The sequence below is a fragment of the Mercenaria mercenaria genome, chromosome 4 (assembly GCF_021730395.1).
Source record: "Mercenaria mercenaria strain notata chromosome 4, MADL_Memer_1, whole genome shotgun sequence".
Lineage (NCBI taxonomy): Eukaryota > Metazoa > Mollusca > Bivalvia > Venerida > Veneridae > Mercenaria > Mercenaria mercenaria.
The window spans coordinates 91,752,832-91,771,325 of record NC_069364.1 but is presented as its reverse complement, the minus strand read 5'-3'; the positions used below and the strand labels follow the sequence as shown (position 1 = coordinate 91,771,325).

The 18,494-nt window shown below is 34.3% G+C and overlaps 1 protein-coding gene across 3 annotated transcripts in view; it reads left to right on the top strand.

Moving 5' to 3' along the window:
• The window catches only part of LOC128556523 (intermembrane lipid transfer protein VPS13D-like), a 36,333-nt gene extending 18,352 nt beyond the window's left edge, over positions 1-17,981 (top strand). Inside the window, exons 10-22 of one of the 3 annotated variants that reach the window (XR_008370738.1) lie at positions 1,275-1,385; positions 2,038-2,187; positions 2,624-2,770; positions 5,552-5,688; positions 5,981-6,165; positions 6,723-6,796; positions 8,104-8,271; positions 8,937-9,137; positions 9,511-9,764; positions 10,091-10,254; positions 10,683-10,792; positions 11,990-14,188; positions 15,455-17,981. Coding sequence is in view for 2 of the 3 variants with exons in the window: in XM_053541956.1 (XP_053397931.1) it covers positions 1,275-1,385; positions 2,038-2,187; positions 2,624-2,770; positions 5,552-5,688; positions 5,981-6,165; positions 6,723-6,796; positions 8,104-8,271; positions 8,937-9,137; positions 9,511-9,764; positions 10,091-10,254; positions 10,683-10,792; positions 11,990-12,079 (1,791 nt within the window). In the remaining variant the exon portion in view is untranslated. Of the gene's footprint in view, positions 1-1,274; positions 1,386-2,037; positions 2,188-2,623; positions 2,771-5,551; positions 5,689-5,980; positions 6,166-6,722; positions 6,797-8,103; positions 8,272-8,936; positions 9,138-9,510; positions 9,765-10,090; positions 10,255-10,682; positions 10,793-11,989 lie in introns of all 3 variants that reach the window. The other 2 variants (XM_053541956.1, XM_053541955.1) reach the window with 2 other exon arrangements.
• Positions 17,982-18,494: the final 513 nt, after the last annotated feature.

Below are 18,494 nucleotides of genomic sequence, written 5' to 3'. Positions count from 1 at the left end.
AATGAGTTGTATGTAGGTACTTGAGAATAATTTTGAGAGATATTTTTGATGTGACATAATCAAGAGTAACTAGAACTTACCTTATTTTTGAATTCCTATTTATCTTTAGCTGTTAAGTGAGTTATCTTAGCATTTGAACTGTGATAAAAACTTCTTTAAAAGTCATTTCCTTTTAGGCTGCAGGCATCGAGACACAAAATTGTACACATATGTGTTGATCAAGATAATAGAACCAACCAAGCACAAATTATACACTCCCATGCCTCGTTTAATTCTTATCCGAGATTGTTTGCAGTTCACAACTGATACTCTTGTTTGCCAATTTATTCATCCACTTTCCAGCATTTGAATCGCTATTTATCATTGCACAAATAGTCCACACTATCAAAATGTCTGTTAAAGATAAGCCTCATCCTTTTAATTAATCTGAGTTTCCCTATTTTCACATTATTTTCCTTGACAACTGCCAGAATTTCTGACAGAAAACACTTGCATTTTACACAATACCGAATAAGCGAAAGTGTCGTTGTTATCTATGAAGACATACATCCCGCTCAGTCATACTTGGTTATTACATGAATATGTAAGATGATTTTTTGTCAAAATGTGAAAAAAAATGTAATCTATAACTCTGATGTAAAACAAAATGGCGTCATTTAAAAATCTAACGGAAGTGACTTCTCCGTATTGGCCCTCTCTTTTGAACCAATCAGAATGCTTGAATTCCGTATTGGCCCTGTTTTTCTCGTATTGGCTCTGTTTTTCTCATATTGGCTCAGTTATGTTTTGTATTAGCTCTGTCTGTTTCATATGATGTTTGCAATTGATCTTATACAGTGTGTAATATTGTAAAGTGGAATAATAATGTATTTTATAAACTCACAGACTATGTTATTATTGTTAAATGAGTCTCAAGAGCATTGGATTGCTTGTACTGAGTTCATGAGGAACCTTTCATTCTTTGCAGCATTTCTAAGTATTTTTTCTTCCAAGACAGGTGGAGAAGTTGTCAGTTGATTCGTAGGTACAGAAAACAAAAAAAGAACAATATTGTACAGTTATTTCGCTAATGTGAAAAAAATGAAATGTTTTTGAAAAGAATTGTGGGCAGTATCTCAGAATTGCCAAAGATATTTGTTCCAGTGAAAACAAAAGATAGTTATTATTGTCTATGGTTGATTCAACATTTGGTAAAATTATAGCATATTTATTCAGACTTATATATAAAGGTGTAACTGTGCCATTGTGACTATATTTAACACCTATTATTTTAGCATATAAAAAAGATGGTGAGTAAAGATGATGAGGACTGGGAAATATATGAAGAATCGTTGAACCATAAAACAAATGAAAAACGGAAGAAACCAACACAGAAATTTATTGAGGTAAGTTTGTGAACCTCATCCACATTTTTGTGTAGAAAAACCTGAAAAACAAAATGACCTACAAATACTGTTTTACTGTAAGTAAGAATTAACCCGATAAAGAAAAAAAGATTAAAAGGAAAATGAAACTAAAGATGAAAATGAGGGAAGCAAAATACTTCACTTAATATAACAAACACTGTTTTACCAAATTTCTGGTTACAAGAAACTTTTTCAGATATCCAGATTTTCCTTTCTTCTGTTTAAAAAGAAGCGATGTTTAATAAACATGCTTTTGGTGAATTAGTGGATATAAGAGAAACATTTTCATGTTCAGATTCTAAAATATACATTAATTCATGACCTGATATGGAAGAAACAAACAATTCATACCGGTAAGCAGAAAATTGTATAAGGATTATATGTAACCATTTTATTTCTAATGTATGCTTATAATATAAATGAAACAGGAGCAAATTTAGTGCCAGTTAAACAATATCTTGGGAAAAGGGCACAACTGTGTGAAACAAATTACACAAAATTATAAGTGCTTTTACAATTTATGTGTCTAATAGTGAAAATAAAACCATTGCATATACATGTATATCTAAATCTACTGTAGCAAGTGGTCCTTTTTGTGTTGCTGTGGTAAACGTTAATCTCTACATTTCAGCTGGATGTAAATCTGAAGGGAGGGGTTGGTATTTCACTGGTTAACAAAGTTCCTGAAGAACTGTTGTATATCACCCTGAAGAATATTACCCTTAGTTACCGTTCCAACCAGAGAGGTACTACACTGGAAATGAATGTATCAAATATACAGGTGTGTTCATTTAGCTTTCATTTTAATGGATGTTTCTTCACAGCATCACAGTTTTTTTTATATATATTTTATTGTCAGTTCTGCTGTTTGGGGTACTTTGTGTTTCTTTCAGATCTACCCTAACATTTTATTTTTGATACAGAGTAATTGAAAATCGTATTCTTGTGTATTTCTGACTATGCCAATACATGTATTTGCTTTGAAAATGTGATTTTAAGAGAGAAAAAGAAGACATGCAATAAGATAGCATGTATTGATCTTATTCGCAATTTTGAGTTAATGTACCAGTGTACTTCATATATCTATAAATTATAGTGTTCTTGTTTAAATATTTTTTTTTCCAATAACTACTGTAAAAACCCATGGTTTTGTGCATCGGGACTTTATAATATATGTCATAAGTTACTCATAACTAATGTAATATGTTCTCCTTCAGGCTGACAATCAGTTGTTTGGTGCTAGCCGTACTGCCATGTTGTATGTAACTCCTACCTCAAAAAGAGATGTTGTAGAAAATACACAGGCTTTACTCATATCTGCTCATAAACTGCCAAATGTTGGCTGGAATGCTGAAATATTTAAGGTTAGTTATTGAAATAATTTTTCTCTTGTCTCTTTTTTGTTATGTTAAATAATGTTGTTAAGAGAAATAACTGGCCTGATAAATCAGCATGATTCAAAAAGGTTGTGTTTTAATTGTTTAGATCTTATGGATTAAAGTTCAAATATAGTCTACGTAAAAAATGCAATACTGTTAAAATGTTGCAAATATGTTTTTGAACCCTCCGACAACAAAGTTGTAAGGTGGGTATAGTACTGGTTTCAGGTTGTCTGTCTGTCCGTCCGTCCATCTGTCTGTCTGTCTGTCCTTCTGTCCGTAGACACAATCTTGTGCACACCATCTCTCCTCATCCCCTTGACACAATTTAATGAAACTTCACACAAGTGATCAGTAACAACAGTAGTTGTGCATGGGGCATGTTAGGTTCTTTCAACAACAAAAATTGCAGAGTAATGGGACTTTGTTTCTTGTTAACATATTATGTACATACAGTCTGCATATGAAATCTTGTGCGTGCCTGATCTTCTGAACCCTTGCACACAGTTTAATGAAACTTCACACAAGTGATCAGTACCAACCCTAGTTGTGCATGGTGCATGTTACGTTCTTTTAGATAAATATTCTGCATAGTTATGGGACTTTGTTTTTTGTTACTATACTATATACATACAGTCTATATACATACATTCCACATAATTATGCAATCTTGTGTGCATCAAATTGCAATGTACTGTGTCAGTGCATGTGGGGGTTACATTCATCACCTTTAGTGATAGCTCTAGTTTTTGTTCGTTTGTTTTTTTATGCCCCCGAAGGGAGGCATATTAGTTTTCAACTGTCGGTCCGTTAGTTTGTCACAACGTTAACTTTTTGCATGAAGGCACTTTACTCGCGAACCACTGCACCCAGGACCTTCAAACTTCACATGCTAATAGTACTTATTGAGTACATGACCCCTATTGATGTTGGGGTCACCAGGTCAAAGGTCAAGGCGCTGCAGGGGCATTTGTCACCATTAGTGACAGCTCTTGTTTTAAGCTCACCTGTCACAAAGTGACAAGTGAGCTTTTGTGATCGCGTGGCGTCCGTCGTCCGTGTGTGCGTGCGTAAACTTTTGCTTGTGACCACTCTAGAGGTCACATTTTTTTCACGGGATCTTTATGAAAGTTGGTCAGAATGTTCATCTTGATGATATCTAGGTCAAGTTCGAAACTGGGTCACATGCGGTCAAAAACTAGGTCAGTAGATCTAAAAATAGAAAAACCTTGTGACCTCTCTAGAGGCCATATTTTTCATGAGATCTTCATGAAAATTTTTCGGAATGTTCACCTTGATGATATCTAGGTCAAGTTCGAAACTGGATCACGTGGGGTCAAAAACTAGGTCAGTAGTTCTAAAAATAGAAAAACCTTGTGACCTCTCTAGAGGCCATATTTCTCAATGGATCTTCATGAAAATTGGTCAGAATGTTCACCTTGATGATATCTAGGTCAAGTTCGAAACTGGGTGACGTGGGGTCAAAAACTAGGTCAGTAGATCTAAAAATAGAAAAACCTTGTGACCTCTCTAGGGGCCATATTTTTCATAAGATCTTCATGAAAATTGGTCAGAATGTTCACCTTGATGATATCTAGTTAGAGTTCGAAACTTGGTCACGTGGGATCAAAAACTAGGTCAGTAGGTCTAAAAATAGAAAAACCTTGTGACCTCTCTAGAAGCCATATTTCTCAATGGATCTTCATGAAAATTGGTCAGAATGTTCACCTTGATGATATCTAGGTCAAGTTCCAAACTGGGTCACGTGGGTTCAAAAACTAGGACAGTAGATCTAAAAATAGAAAAACCTTGTGACCTCTCTAGGGGCCATATTCCTCAATGGATCTTCATGAAAATTGGTCAGAATGTTCACGTTGATGATATCTAGGTCAGGTTCAAAACTTGGTCACGTGCGATCAATAACTAGGTCAGTAGATCTAAAAATAGAAAAACCTTGTGACCTCTCTAGAGGCCATATTTTTCAAGAGATCTTGATGAAGATTGGTCAGAATGTTCACCTTGATGATATCTAGGTCATGTTCAAAACTGGGTCACGTGCGGTCAAAAACTAGGTCAGTAGATCTAAAAATAGAAAATTCTTGTGATGTCTCTAGAGGCCATATTTCTCACCGGATCTTCATAAAAATTGGTGCGAATGTTCAGCTTGATGATATCTAGGTCAAGTTCATAACTGGGACATGTGCGGTCAAAAACTAGGTCAGTAGGTCGAAAAATAGAAAAACCTTGTGACCTCTCTAGAGGCCATATTTTTCACGAGATCTTCATGAAAATTAGTGAGAATGTTCACCTTGATGATATCTAGGTCAAGTTTAAAAGTGGATCACGTGCCTTCAAAAACTAGGTCATTAGGTCAGATAATAGAAAAACCTTGTGACCTGTCTAGAGGTCATATTTTTCAATGGATCTTCATGAAAATTGGTCAGAATTTTTTATCTTGATGATATCTAGGTCACATATGCTCAATACTAGGTCACTTTGTCAAATAATAGAAATAACGACGTCATACTCAGTTCAACACTGGGTCATGTGAGGATAGGTGAGCGATTCAGGACCATCATGGTCCTCTTGTTTGTTGATGTTTATTTTTAGGGGAGGTGGGGGGTGGGGGGGTGAGTTATGATCTGTATTGTGTGTCACAAATACTTGCTATCAATCAGTCTTTATTTGTTTAACAGTCTTATTGCTGAAATGGAATGCTGTTATCTGTTAAATGATATATTAATTGTTTAAATTTACTATTTTCAGCATCTAATTATCTCAATGAAGAAGTTGACAGTACAGCTGGAGGAGGAGTTGCTATGGAAACTGGTACAGTTTGCAGGTATAGGTCAATCAGATACCAGCTTGGAGAAACTAGAGGAAGGCATTGATGATCTACAGAAGTATGTTAGATTTTTTACAAATTTTTCCATTTTATCTCATTGACATACAAGTTAAAAGAAGCTTTATTGATTTGTGGAATATTAAGCTATAAATGAAAGTAACGGCCTTGCCCCTTCATATGACTATTGAACAGGAGTTAACTTGAAATTACACTTGATATTCGATCTTGAATCAGTAAAAATTGAGCTGAAATAAGTGTGCAACCTGTATGAAGCAACACTGTTTAGAGGACTCAAATGCTCAAATGGAAGTCTGTTGTTTTAGTGTATTGAACATGCAATTATATTGTAGAACACTGTCCAGCGTTGCCTCAGTGAAGACTAAGCGTTACTATTTTGGTACTCTGCGTGTGAACCAGACTTGTATTACACTTAGCATGTTGAAGGCATCAGGAGGCCTACCACCAGATCTAGCTAGCCTCAAGAAAACTATGGGTATACCTCTGATCAACTTTGAGGATGCAGATGTTGACATTGGTAAATATAATTATCAGACTTTGAGGACAGAACTTATTTTGTGACACTTGCATCTACATACTGCCTTCTGCTGTAAAGTAGTATTTATATCTTCATATCATATCGGTACAAAAGATAGTCACATGCAAAGATTACAGAAGAAACAGATTTTTTTGTAGAGGAGAGTTGCAGAATTATATTTAACAACATTAAATTTTGGAAAGTATTTACTTTTGAATGAACATTGGAGAGGGATTTTATGCAATGCAAAACACCTTTATGGAGACAGTGTATAATACATAATAATTGTCACGTTGAGGCAGAAAGTATATAACTGCATTGACATATAGTAGTTAATGCTATTTTTGCACTGAGAATATGATTATTATTGTTTAGGTCGCATTGTTGAGTCATTTTGACTGCAGTTATATTTATTTAAGAATCTTGATTGTTTTTAGTTGAGGAAAATTGTAATTTAGATGAACTTAAGGGTCTTCATAAAGTATCATGCATGCTTATCCTTGCATATAAATATGAAACCTTTAAAAGATGGAGAACACATTGTTTTATTTTTTCAGCTCGCTTCAATGAAAGTCATACATTTGAATCAAAGGAGTTCTTTATGAATGAACTCAAAAAACATTATAAAGATGTAAGTACATAACTTAGATAATGTAATAGTGAGTTAAAATATACAGTCGAACTTCGATGGCTCGAACTCGAGGGTCCCGTGTGTTACAAACCTTACATCGTAATATATTTTCATATTGTACCTAAATGTGTGTATGATATGATGATTAATAAAAAACGAACGCTGCAATTTGCTTTATTATTTATTTTCAAACATGACATAGATACGAAAATAAAACACAGATAAAACACTTACATCATTATAAGAATTTTGGTGAAGACAGCATCAAATAGAAAGACATGAATAGCAAACCTCTATGAATCATAGTTCAGTACAAATATTATCAAATATATTGCTTTCCAGTAGCTGACTAAGCTATCCCCCCCTTACCGTGTCCTTTACTAAGTTGTTCAGCCATGCTAAAGCAGTATGAAAGTTGACATTGGATCTCCCGATTTTATGCAGTAAAAATAAAGACAGACACTGCTCAATTATTTTAGATAATTTTATTTGTATACATTAAAGCATTGCAGTGAACGAAAGTCACTTTGTTTAATTTGTTTGTCGTATACCGACGCTAATTACATAAGCATGTGAAAATTACGCACGTGCCGGTTAAAGGGGAAGCTTGGCGAATGTCAGGCAGAGGGGTGAATAACTTTGTAAACACAAGCCATTCCGGCGACAAATTGTTTGTTCGACTGAATAGGTGTAATTATCACTGTAATTAAGCCAAGGGGACCATCAAATGAGTTCGAGAGTTCGAATTTTTGAAATTCGAGCGATCCGAGGTAGAACTATATATAATAAAGAAGAAATATATTCGGGACCAGGCGAAGAGTTCGAGCGATCTCGGGTGTTTGAAAGATCCGAGTTCGAGCCATTGAAGTTCAACTGTATTCCTCTTAATGAATTGTTTTCCAACATAATGCAAATTTTGCCATACATTAGATCAAACTATTTGCAGGACTTTTTGTACCACCCAAGATAGAGGCAGTTCATTTTGAGTACTGACAATTAAATAACCCAAAAAACATCTATTTTTCAGTTGAATGGTGATGACATGATAAAATTATGGAAATAAATAAACATTTTATATTGATATTTGTGTATAAAACATACAAAAAATGACTTTAAAGCTGTAAATTACTTTAAAACTGTAAATTATTATTAATGTTTACAATATAGAACGATTCTTAGAAACCAATTACTTGTATACAATCTTTACTTAGTGCGGAACATTAATTTTTTATTTTCACACAAAAAGAAAAATACACACAAGCATCAGAAACGACATGGATTGTAAAAATCTGTTTATCTTGTTACAGGAATTAACAGGACAGGCGATAAAGATCCTTGGTTCTGTAGATTTTCTCGGCAATCCCTTGGGTCTGGTAAATGATGTTGCCGAGGGTTTATCCGGCCTTATTGAAGAGGGAAATGTTGGCGGTCTTGCTAAAGGCATCTTCCACGGCTTCTCTAACTCAACTGCTAAAGTAAGTTGGAACCTTTGTTCATTTACCTGTAGTCTACCTTATATTTATGTCTTTTACAAAGACATTTATTAAGTTTATGACATTATGCTTTGTGGTATCATGTGTCATGGCTACATTCTGTAGTTTTTCTGCAATTATCTGACTCTTTTGTACATAAAGGTGACCTCATAAGAAACTAAATAAAATGTAAAAAAAAATAGAAAAATGTATAAAACTTCAATGGAACTTATTACCATTGATTAAGGAGATCCAGGGAGCAAGTTCAGGTTCTTTGTTTTATGAGTTGATTTTCATTATCACTGTAGCCTGCCCCCTGAGCTCAATAGGGGGAGCACAGATCTACGGATCAAGAGGTCATGAGTTTGATATCTGAGGGGAGGGGCATGTTCTCTGTGAGGTTTTGATAAAAGACGTTGTCTGAAATCATTTGTCCTCCACCTCTGATTCATGTAGGGAAATTGGCAGTTTCTTGTAGAGAACAGGTTTGTACTGGTACAGAATCCAGTAACACTGCCTGCCTTTAAATAACTGAAATACTATTGAAAATGGTGTTAAACTCAAAACAAACCAAAAAACAAGCATTATCACTGTTGATGTTTGATATAGTCGTTCAACATACTTTTACCTTAGTGATTGATACTTTGATACCGTTGTCTATTATCAAGGTGACAGGAGCATTATCTGAAGGATTGAGTACTGTACATATGGACAGTAAACACAACACAAAGAGGCAGCAGATCCGCAGCAGAGGTACATCTAGTGGTAGTCAGTTTATGTCTGGGCTCAAGGGGCTAGGACATGGGCTCTATGGAGGGGTGAAGAGTATTGTCAAACCTTTTGAAGGGGCAGTGGAAGGAGGCATTGAGGTGAGAATATACACCTTCTTTTTAAATTCATTTTATTGTTTAGGAAAGAATGAAATTTCATTTTTAGTTAACATTAATTTGAAAAAAAAAGACTTTCTAAAGGAGTTATATGTTCAAGACACAGGTTTGTATTGATCAATTTCTTATTTTGTATAAAAGTTACGTTCTGTTAAATACAAATAGATCAGAGTTCACCTGAATTTTTTCCACTTGAACCGAAGTTGAGTGTGTTGAAATGCTTTTATACACATGTAAATATAAAATACTTTTTTTTTAACATTTTTCCATAATTATAATACATATTTTTTTTACCAAACTAGTTTTTATTGTACTGCTAATTGTAAGGCTAAAATATTATGGGTCACTCTTGCAGGGTTTTGGAAAGGGTCTATATCAGGGTGTTACAGGTATAGTGACAAAACCCGTTGCAGGAGTTCTCGACTTTGCCTCTGGAATGTCTAATGCCGTCCGTGATGCCAGTCGTCGTTCCTCACACATGCAGCCGAGTCGTGTACGTAACCCTCGGTGCTGTCACGGTCCTGGCGGTTTGTTGCCGCCATATTCCCTGTCACAGGCAGAATCTCAGGCACTATTGTACAGGCTGAATGATCACTGTTATGAGGAAGTGTAAGTTATTGTTTAACATTAGACAAATTCTTATTTCCAAACTGTCACCAGAGCTAAAAACAGAAAAATCTTGTCCAGCTTTCACCGGTCAAACTGCTTGACAGATTTCAACAAAATTTCACAGGAGTTATCAGTACCAAGCCTAAATGTGCATATCACCGACATGTTCTGCTTCGCTGCACAAAATGGCCACCAGAGCTAAAGGTAGAAAAATCTTGTCTGGCTTTCACAACTGCAACATGTTTTGACTTTCACCAAACAAAACAGAAAACTTTTTAGACAAGACTGTTCAATACATCTGTTAATTTCTTAATTAATGTTTGCAGGTTTATTGCAACAGAGTTGGTACGAGGTGGAGCAACAGATACCCTGTATGTAATGATCACCAATCATCAAGTTTTCTTCTTACGAAGTCTTGATCACCATAAAGAAAACATCATCCTTAATATCAAACATGGCGACTACATACAGTGCAGAAACTTTGAAAGAGGTACAAAATTTATTTTCGTTTAGATTTCACTTGAATTATGAAAAAGATAATGCATGATTATAAATAAAGTTCTAAATATGTTTTGCTTGATGATTTAACAAAGAAGATAACTTTTAAGTACAATCAACACCATACCTAGTGACACCCTGTTTGCATTGACTGTGCATTATGTTGGTGGAATAGCCATTGATAGAGTGAAGTTTGAGGTGATTTTGTTTCCAGCTGTGACATATTTGTATCGAACATTATGATATTGTGTTCATGTGATGTGGTTAAACCATAGAAAAGGTAACAAATAAAAAGAAATTTGTTTATATTACATGTTAGATCATATATCTTTCACTCATTGACAGCAGATGTTTGGACTGTTGTATATAGTGCATTCGATGTTCCCACTGAAACAAACAAATATACTATATTACTTTCAGAGGGCAGGTTTTATGTGGAGATTTTTAGAAAGGAGGACAAAAGTAGCATCAGTCACGCTAGTAACAAGAAACCTCAAATACGATGCAACACAAAAAGCACTGCACAGAAGGTTAGTTAATTTACCTGCATGAAGGGTTTTGAGGTAATGGACCAGTTACGATAATCTGTAATTTCTGTTTAAGTTCTCTCCATATGATGTTTTGGCGTAACACCTATAATAGGAACAACATTGTTGTTTAAGAATTTCTGAAAAGGCTATTTGAATAAGTAATTAGTAATTTCTCATATTTGTTTAGTTTATTACTGGTCCTCTATTTGAAGCCACAGTGGCCCAGCTTGGGTCACATCATGACATTCTAGCTTTACATGGAGAAAGAAGATTGGTTAGTCAACTCCTGCGATTACTTAGACATTTGTTGGTACTTGGGTAGAACCATTGACATTTGGAAAGCCAGCTGGCCATGTCAATACATAATGATAAAAGCAAGGCTTAAACATAGAGATGTAAGGAGCAGTTGATGAGAACTCAAACACCACCTTTTGGCCATAGGAGGAACAGGAGGATATATGTGTTGTTAGTGCAGTACAACATTTTTAACAACAACCACGGTACTAGATGATAGGAGGAGCTTATTGAGCTCTGTTTAAGAGATGATATCTTCCAAACATTGATGTGAAGGAATAACATCACAAGGTCACAGTAATAATAAGCATCTTACTGACAAACAGCGATTGTAGTCAAGAGAAAGTCAGTGTTTGAGATATATTATTGTGTTTTAACACAATATCAAGGATTAATATATTATTGTGTTTTAACACAATATCAAGGATTAATATATTATTGTGTTTTAACACAATATCAAGGATTATTGTTAACCTCCTTGACCACATCCACCAGTTTTTTGCTTGCAGTGTGTGCTTTTCCTTTTAACCGCACCACTATGACTTTTGACAGTGATGTAATAATTATGGTGTACAAGCAGTGATGTTTTTGCATTTCAATTTTTTTTGTGTGTAAAAGGAAAAGAAATTGGGTCATGTTAGAATTAAAGTTTGATTCCCAGATTTTGGCTTTTTGCTTTTGACTTTCCATCACAATAATTTTGAAAAAAAACTTACTTGTATAAGTTTTAATGTTTCAGAAGCAGTTAAACTTGTACAGCATAGATATATATCGTATTTATAGAATTTGCCAGGGATTGTCAGCTTTGTTCTAGTATGTCTATATGTATATACTGTTTTAAACAGGACCTGGTACTCATATTTACAGTTTCTTTCATTTAAAACAAGATTATTTCATTGACAGGTTGCCCAGCAGATAAACTATGCCAAGAATTTATTTGATGAGAAGAAGCTGAGCCTGTCTGTTATCCAAGATGAGGATGAGCAATTTTAGATGAGGATATGGTAGTTCATACACAACTTTCATACAGAATTACAGTCTACCTGTATATAAAGACTGTGCTTGGGAAAGCAAAAAAAACAAAAACACTTTTTTAATGTGCATATGATCTTTATAAACAAATTAAACAAAAATGAAAATATTTAGTTTGAAATTGAAACTAGTGATCTATAGGGTCAGATGGGCGTTGTTCACAGGTAGTCTAAGTTCACATATGGAGTCTGTTCACTGGTAGTCTCTCTTCACATGTGTTATCTGTTCACTGTTCACATGTAGTCTCTGTTTCTAAGGTAGTCTCTCTTCACATGTGGAGGCTGTTCACAGGTATTCTCTGTTCACAGGTAGTCTGTGTTCACATATGGAGTCTGTTCACTGGTAGTCTCTCTTCACATGTGTTATCTGTTCACTGTTCACATGTAGTCTCTGTTTCTAAGGTAGTCTCTGTTCACATGTGGAGGCTGTTCACAGGTATTCTCTGTTCACAGGTAGTCTGTGTTCACATATGGAGTCTGTTCACTGGTAGTCTCTCTTCACATGTGTTATCTGTTCACTGTTCACATGTAGTCTCTGTTCACATGATTATGGTATACATTGCCAGTGAGTGAAGATTAAAAGGGAAATCTTATAGTGACAGAAAAGCTGCAACAGTGAAGTCACATTGAATGTAGCAATAAATTGACAGAAAGTATTCAGAAGGCTGTGATTTTATATCATTATAGTGAATTCCAAGAAACATTATGAATAAAACCATGAAATGGTTTATTAGCAGAATGCTGTTTCTTCTGTGATTGAATATAACTGTGGTGGTCATTATAATATGTATATATATCTTGTCATGTCATATAAGATATTGTATATATAGCACAAACAATGCATATGCTATAAAGTCATTAGTTATTATTTAAATTGTTCATCAACTTGTCCATGTCCAAAATCTCTGTGGGGTCAAAACTTTTTTGTTGGACATTTAACTTGCTGTAGGGTGTATTTACAGGGCATGGCATTTCATACTATATAAGATTTTATGAAAAACTGTAGTAGAAAATGTTAGTGATATTGAATGCAACAAATACATCAAGTTTAACCATTATATAACTTGATTGACATTTTCACATTGTAGAAGTTTAGCTGTTGTAGTAAGAAATACTTTAGAAAATCTCATGCACATCAAATATTAAGTGTTAGCTCATATAACCTCATTTTAGTAATGTTTTGGATATTACTGGTATATCGTACATCCTACAGAGATCCTGCTGCAGTACTTTATGTAAAGAAGAGTTACGAGTTCTTTATGATGATTGGGCAGGTGACAATGGGTCCTCCACCTCTAAGTCATATGGAGAAGTTAAGAAGTTGTCAGTTACTTGCAGAGATCATGTCAGTACTAGTTAGATCAACTGTTACATCACTGAAATAATGGTAGAAATAGCAGTACACCCTATTCAAACAAACAAGATTCTTTAAACAAAGGTTTAATAGCAGAAATAGAACTGTTGTGAATTTCAAGGTTATTCTTTTTTTATTGTAATGGACAATATTTGTATAAAAACTTAAATGTTTAATACTTATGGTTCATTGTGTTTACAGACAAAATTTGACATTTATTGAGAAAATATTGTTTGAAAATACTTTTAATGGCAATTTAATGGCCTTTTATAATGCAGTTATTTAATTGCATTAATATTGCAATTGAAATCCATGAAGTAAACTGAGCTTGATATTGCTTGTAAATAAAAGATGTTTATATTTGTAAAGATGTTATTTTTATTGTCAGAAGAGATAATTATTCTGAAATAAGGCCACTTTTTACTCAATTCATTCCATTGTTCAGAAAATATGGTATGAATATGTGCATGCTGTAAGATGTTTAAACAAGACACGTTGGTTTTTCGTGTTTTATGGAGAGCAGTGATTTAAGTGGGGGGAGGGTCATTTATTACTTTTTATGTTGTTGCAGTACTGTTTTTTTTTTAGCTCATCTTTCAAGTCGTCCGTCGTCAACAATTGTGTTAAACGACATCTCCTCCAAAACCACCAAATGGATTTTGATGAAACTTGGCTTGGATGTTCCTTGGATGGTCCTCTACCTGAGTTATTCAAACGGTACCGCTTAGTTGCACATAGAAGCTGCCAGAGCTAAAAATGGAAAAATATTCAAACACAATTTCCACCTTAACCAATGGTCCGATTTTGAAATAATTTCACACAAATGGTCCTTATGTCACCCTCTATCAAGATTGTTCAAATTATACCGATTCATTAAAAAACATGGCCGCCAGGGGACGGGGTCAGTTTTTCATATATGTATATAGTAGCAAATTAAAAAATCTTCTTGTGTGAAACTGCTGGCTAAAATTTCGCACATGTAATAGTACTTTTTTGAACATGGATCATCAAGCCATATCCACTTTCCAAATTTGTAGATATTAATACACTGCAGAATATTAGTGCCATCTGGCTAATCTTTATACCGATTTCTGTAGTGAACTTGTTTAAGAATTCCCAATCTCCATCACTCGACTTCTTTATTCCATCAATCCAGACATCATCAACATTCATACTTTCAAAAATTGCTTCTACGATCCTAGATTTACTGTCAAAATGTTATTAATCAAATGTCCACCATCTTCTGAACATGCTGTCTGTGCATTATGCCAAGTTTTCTTCTGGTCGGCATACAGTTTGACACAGTAGTCGTCTCTGTCAGTTTGTAGTCAGATGGACACCAAGAGAGTATTCACACAGTCTGATATCTTTCTCTGTCCAGCTGGTCTCACTGTTGCTTAAACAAAGAGTGGAATTATATCCACATTTTCTTGTTCGAGTTTGAGAACCAAATGTTCCATTTTTTTGCGTCACAGACTTCCCAATCACTCCATTCACCACATGGATGTAAGAGACATATTTTCTTAATCCGATTGTCTAATTTCTCTGCAAACTGGTCAGTTTCTTTTTCCTTTTCAATTTTTCTGTCAACAGCTGGAGTATCTTGTTTTGTTTCGTCATCAACCATGGATAATTTTTCTTCCATATTTACAAATGTTTTTCCAAGAAGTTTAAGTAGAGGGCTGTCTAATTTTCTTCAATTTTCATTAAATATATGCCATCTATACAAGTGTCTGATGTACTGTTGTTGTCCTCGGCTGGCAGGCACTGTCCATAACAACTTTTCATCAAAACTAATAGACATGTCTTTAAAAGAATTTTTAAAACATCCATTGTGTCTCTGCCTATTCTCTGATTAATAGATATAAATAGATATTAAATAAAATATTTGTTGCAACTATGCACTTTTTCTTTGAGCATACAGTCTGAATGCCTGTCTAGGTTTGGGAGAGAAAGTATAAAGTGCCTGTCTTTAAATTCCAGAAAACAATGTTTAGCCAAACCCACAGTGTGTTTAGATATGGACAGCTGGAACAGATTTCAGTTTGGAAACAGGATGAAGGAACATACTGTGTTTGTCAGCTAGTTAAGAGTAGAAATATAAACTTTCATGGTTTGTTTACCTGAATACAGTAATATGAACCACCTGAGCACAAAGGTGAGCTATTGTGATCGCTCACCGTCCGGCATCCATCGTCCGTCCACATTTTCCTTTAAACATCTCCTCCTATACCGCCAGGCCAATTTTGATAAAACTTCACAGGGATGTTCCTTGGATAGTCTCCTTTAAAAGTTGTTCAAAGATTTGAACTCTGTACTGAACTCTGGTTGCCATGGCAACCAATAGGAAAAACTTTAAAAATCTTCTTGTCCCAAACCGCAAGGTGTAGAGCCTCGATATTTGGCATGTGACATCATCTTATGGTCCTCTATGAAGATTGTTCAAACTATGTCCCTGGGGTGAAAAGAGGCCCTGCTTTGGGTGGTCCCAAGTTCTACATAGACTTATATAGGAAAAAACTTAAAAAATCTTCTTGTCTGAAACCACAAGACCTAGGCCTTTGATATTTGAACAGTATAATATTATAGGCTAACATAGAAGAAACCTAACTTTGTACTTGTACCATTACTTTACACAAACACACATGAAGCCTTGTACACAGGTGAGCGCTTTAGGGTCAATGACCCCCTTATTTAATTTACTATTTTGTACATTGTAGATACTTTAAGTGATGCTTTTTAAATTTTGTTTTTGTCTCTGCTAGAGGTTTTAAATGAACAAATCATACATCGGTGCCTCTCTGTAGTAAGAAGGCACAGTCTTGTCGGAAGGTTATAAAATCCTCCACCGGAAACTTGGAAAAGTCCCTATATGACACATTGTGTTGGTGTGGCTCTAAACCCAGCAGATACGTTAAGATGCCATTTCATAGGCAAACTGGATATAATATTGAGAATTAGACATAGTATTAGAGATAATCCCATGTGAATTTTAAATTGGATTCTAAATTCATCACTTATGAAAGAGGAATATTTGTTCACTAGTTTGTAAATTCTTGTAAGAGACTGACAAGAGAAAACTGTGAAAGGTTTTACTATGTAGATTAAGAAAATGCAGCATAATAAAAATTTTAATAGCATTAAGTATATCTATAATATTATTCATGTACATTTAGAGCATGAACATTGACTGTTGTAGTATTTCTGTGTTATAAAACTGCATATATTGTGTATATTTACCCTACAAGTGTAACTTGGTGCAGTGTTTTCATGTCAACTTCCTTTGCCTCTAGTCTCTATTTTTGCTATCATTTATTCAATCCAACGTTATATTTCTGGAGTGTAGTTTTATTGTACATGTATGTAAATAGTACATGGAATAATCAGAATATGGTTGTTAAAGTTTGTTATGCCATTTGTTTATAAACTGACCAGACAGGTGACCCAGAGAGATTTGTGACAATTCTGTACAAGTGTTACTGTATAATCATTGTGAGGGATACAGGTTATGTTGTAATCATCAATTCATACTTAGACTAGTTGTGTAATACACTCATAACATGGTTTCACTAATCATTTCTGTGAAAAAAATCCTCAGGACTGGTGTAGTTTTGTTTAGGACAGGGTATTCTAAAAACTAAAATAGTCCTTAGTTTTGTGATATTAAACTAGACATTAAAACTGAGAGTGGAATTTTAGATAAAGTGAAAGAGCACTATATTTTGTAGTGAGCATTTTTAACCAACTTTTAATATATTCAGTTTTGCTGAAAAGAAATGTTTTGAATATGGTTAAAGACTTAATTCTAGACTTGCTTTATACACATAAATGCCCTTCAGTACTGGGTAGGACATACGTATAACATGAACATGTTTTAATTACGTTTTATGATGTTTTATATACCAAGATAGAGATTACATTGGTTTGAAATAGAATTATAGAACTTGCATGTTTGAGAAAAATGCAGAGTTATCTCGTGAAGTAGATATTTTAGCAGGGATTAAATTTAGTGCTTGTGCAAATCAGTGTCAGTTTCTTTATATACGTAGCATCAACCTCTCGTGAATTTTTTTTTCATAGTGCTTTTATGAAGAGACAGTTTTGTTTATTTCAGTGCAAAATCAGAGTATCTTTCAGGAGTGTACATCAGATACATTATTTTTACCACTGATGTTTATGAGTGCAAGATATATGTTGATTTAACATGTAAAACAAACATGTCTTTTCAATGTTTTTAACCAGATTTTACTCATTACAAGTTCTGTTAATGTGATAAAATATATCCGAGTTTCTCCTGGAAATTACTACATATATTTTAAGAACTCTCTGGAAAATATGTAATAAGAACTACAAGATGAATAGCAAAATACTCCAGTATTTGTTAGTATTTTATTAGTAATTTAGACTATTGTTTGTTTTTATGAAATTTGTAAATAAGTAACTCTGCTACTGATGTACATGGCAAAATTAAAAGATTGTATTACTTGTTAAAAATAAATATGACACATTGTTCCTGTGTTGTTATACATAGGCATTAAGCCAGTAGCTAATGATCTGACATTGTGTACATGGGTACGACTGTTATCCAATGCCCAGAATTTACTAAATTTCTATGGCACCCCTCCAGAATTTACTTAATTTCTACGGCACCTTCCATCCCTTGCATGTTTGAAAAATTGTATGTATTATCATTGCTTGCACATGTTGATTTAAAACTAGATAGTTCTTTAAGCAATGACAAAAACTAGAGAATTTTCGATCAGCAGACTTGAATATTTCTGCTGTTGGTAGACCAACAGTACTCTAGTTTGGATTAGTAGATCAAACACCATAATCATAATGCCCTTAAACCTGAACATGCGATAAATTTCATAGTATGCTTTCAAGTTTTCAGAAGATAATATCTGCTTATTCCTTCGTTAGTAGGTAAAGGTGAAATTAACCTTTGGGTTGATGAATTACTGGAAAAGACCAAGACATGGAGGCATGAAATTTCACCTGATGTATGCCTTTGGCTGATAGA